The sequence below is a fragment of the Phytophthora parasitica genome, assembly GCF_000247585.1.
Source record: "Phytophthora parasitica INRA-310 unplaced genomic scaffold supercont2.1, whole genome shotgun sequence".
Taxonomy (NCBI): Eukaryota; Oomycota; class Peronosporomycetes; order Peronosporales; family Peronosporaceae; genus Phytophthora; species Phytophthora nicotianae.
This window is the reverse complement of record NW_008634126.1, coordinates 387,490-389,658: the sequence shown is the minus strand read 5'-3', so window position 1 is coordinate 389,658 and position 2,169 is coordinate 387,490. Positions and strand designations below refer to the sequence as shown.

At 49.6% G+C, this 2,169-nt stretch overlaps 2 protein-coding genes across 2 annotated transcripts in view; one reads left to right on the top strand and one right to left on the bottom strand.

Moving 5' to 3' along the window:
• The window catches only part of PPTG_00103 (hypothetical protein), a gene marked incomplete at both ends in the record, with an annotated part of 1,238 nt that extends 518 nt beyond the window's left edge, over window positions 1-720 (bottom strand). The window contains one exon of the mRNA XM_008891467.1: window positions 10-720. Within this exon, the coding sequence (XP_008889715.1) occupies window positions 10-720 (711 nt within the window). The remainder of the gene's footprint in view (window positions 1-9) is intronic.
• Window positions 721-1,331: 611 nt separating this feature from the next.
• PPTG_00102 (hypothetical protein) lies at window positions 1,332-2,113 on the top strand (the record flags this gene model as incomplete). The annotated part of the gene is made up of 2 exons (XM_008891466.1): window positions 1,332-1,374; window positions 1,434-2,113. The coding sequence occupies 2 exons, from the start codon at window positions 1,332-1,334 to the stop codon at window positions 2,111-2,113; spliced, it is 723 nt and encodes a 240-aa protein (XP_008889714.1).
• Between the last annotated feature and the right edge of the window lie 56 nt (window positions 2,114-2,169).

The window sequence follows — 2,169 nt, the reverse complement described above, 5'->3', positions numbered from 1 at the left end:
GTTGAACACCTCGCGGTACTGCGCCCCGGCGTTAATGAACGAGTTGAGCCACTCCTCCTGCTTCTCCTTGCTCTCGGCGGAGAAGATCTCGGTGATTTCTGGGTTTGCCAGTTTGATACCGTGTTGCATATCATCACTAAATTCCACTGTGGCATCGCTGGCCATATCAATCTCATTAAGGGCTTCGAAGGCCACATCCGACTCAAAGACGTACACAGCCTTGTTCTGGTCGTTGGTCACTACGTAGAATGGTTCCTTTTTACCTAACAACTTGGCCAAGAATCCCTCCTTCTTGCGATACAGAGTTCCTGCTTGTATAGCTCCCTCTTTGGCGCTCCAGACCGACGTGGCCTTGGCATCTGCAAGTTCATTGCCAACTCCCAAGAATTCCGAGTTTTTGGTCTCAAAATCAAAGTTTTCCAAGAGATTTGAGCTCTTTTTAGGCGTCAAAAAGCCGCTTTGCACCAAACCACCCGCCACTTTGGCAGCGTAAGCCGGAGAATGACTTTTTGATTCCTGTTCGAGTTCTCCGTTGATGACACGTAGGAGAGCGTCTCCGGACACTTTAGGGAAGGTAGAGCGCGTGAAAAGATGCTCCTTCACCTCGGGCGACGACAGATGGGCTCGAATTCGACTCACGTCGCCTTGTAGTTCCGTAGGGAGCGCCCGGAAGTGGCGGCACAAGTCGAACACACGACCCTGGAGAGCTTTCGGTGGCATGTTTGGGATCCGATAATTTTCTGACGGCCGTTGATTGGCTGATAATCCTTATTTTCGGTTGAAGTGCGCTAATTTCGGGGATGGGCGGTTTTAGTCTGCTTTCTAGCAACTCATGTGACGGGTGACGAGTTCTCGCTTGATAAGGATTGCATGTTGCCCACGTGCATGACAAAACAATATTTTACGTGACGATTGGTGTTGCCGGTGTCGACGGCGACTGTATGTAGTCGTGTTGACGTGGGTTTTGCGGATACGAAAAGAAAAAGATACTTTTCGTTCTCTGAAAATGCTCGGTGTGCGCGACTACTGTGTGCCCTACAAAACCGAATGGGTGAAGTGTCTTGAGCCGAAGACTATCGCTGGAACGTTTTGCTTTTACTTGCTCGACTTCTGCGTTTTGATGGACTGGCGCGAGCTTGATACTTCGCCAGTGATCGCTGCCTCCAGTATGGGATAAATGGAGGAAGGATAGAAGCACGGGCTGTGGCTCGTCTTGAGCCGTAACTTCGGTTACCGAGAATATTGATACTCCTGTTGGTGTCAAGCTTGCTCCACAAAGCAATTTTCCTGGCACAGCCACGATGGTATCCTCGCATGCTGGCTTTTCGATCATGCCTTCCAACCCGAAGAAGAAGATGTGTAAAATTTGCAAAGGTAAGGCAGTTGCAATGTTTGTAACTCGTGTAAATTGTACTTACACCTTGTGATTGCAGTGATCGTACTCGGCGAAAGCGGCGTTGGAAAGTCGAGTTTAGTGCGTCGAATGACCAACTCGGATTCTATCAACAATGTCATGCACAAAGATTATCTGTCGAAAATTGCGGTCGTGGAAGGTGCCGCTGCTCCGGTGAAGCTGCAGCTGTGGGATACTGCAGGTCAAGAGAAATTCGGTGCAGCTCGATTGCCGAGCTTCTTCTTCCGTCACGCTGATGCCGCACTGGTTGTATACGACGTTACGAATCGACAAAGTTTCATTGGCGTACTACGGTGGGTGTTGCAAATTCAGACATACCGAAGTACTGCAGCGACCGACTCCAACTTCTCCGTCGTGCTTGTTGGCCACAAATGCGACGTCTCAAATGCAACACGAGAGGTTATTGAAGACGAAGGGCGAGATTTCGCCAAACTCATCGCAGCTTCACATTTTTTCGAATGCTCTTCAAAAGATGGCACCAATGTACAGGCATGTTTCGACGCTATCGCTGCTGCATCAGCTAACGGATCGTCATGGCAATTATCGAATGTTCCGCTAAGCTTACCACGTACGATGGACCAGAAAACACGTTGCTCGTTCAGGCTTGCAGCTCCAAGTAGTGGCGTTGACATCGCTTCGCTAATTTCGGATGCGTCATCTTGTCGTGGCGGTCGAGAAGCCAGTCGCCAATGTGAATGAATAACCAGCCAACCTCGTGATGCGCGTGTGCCGTCATCGGTATTCGAAAAAAAAGA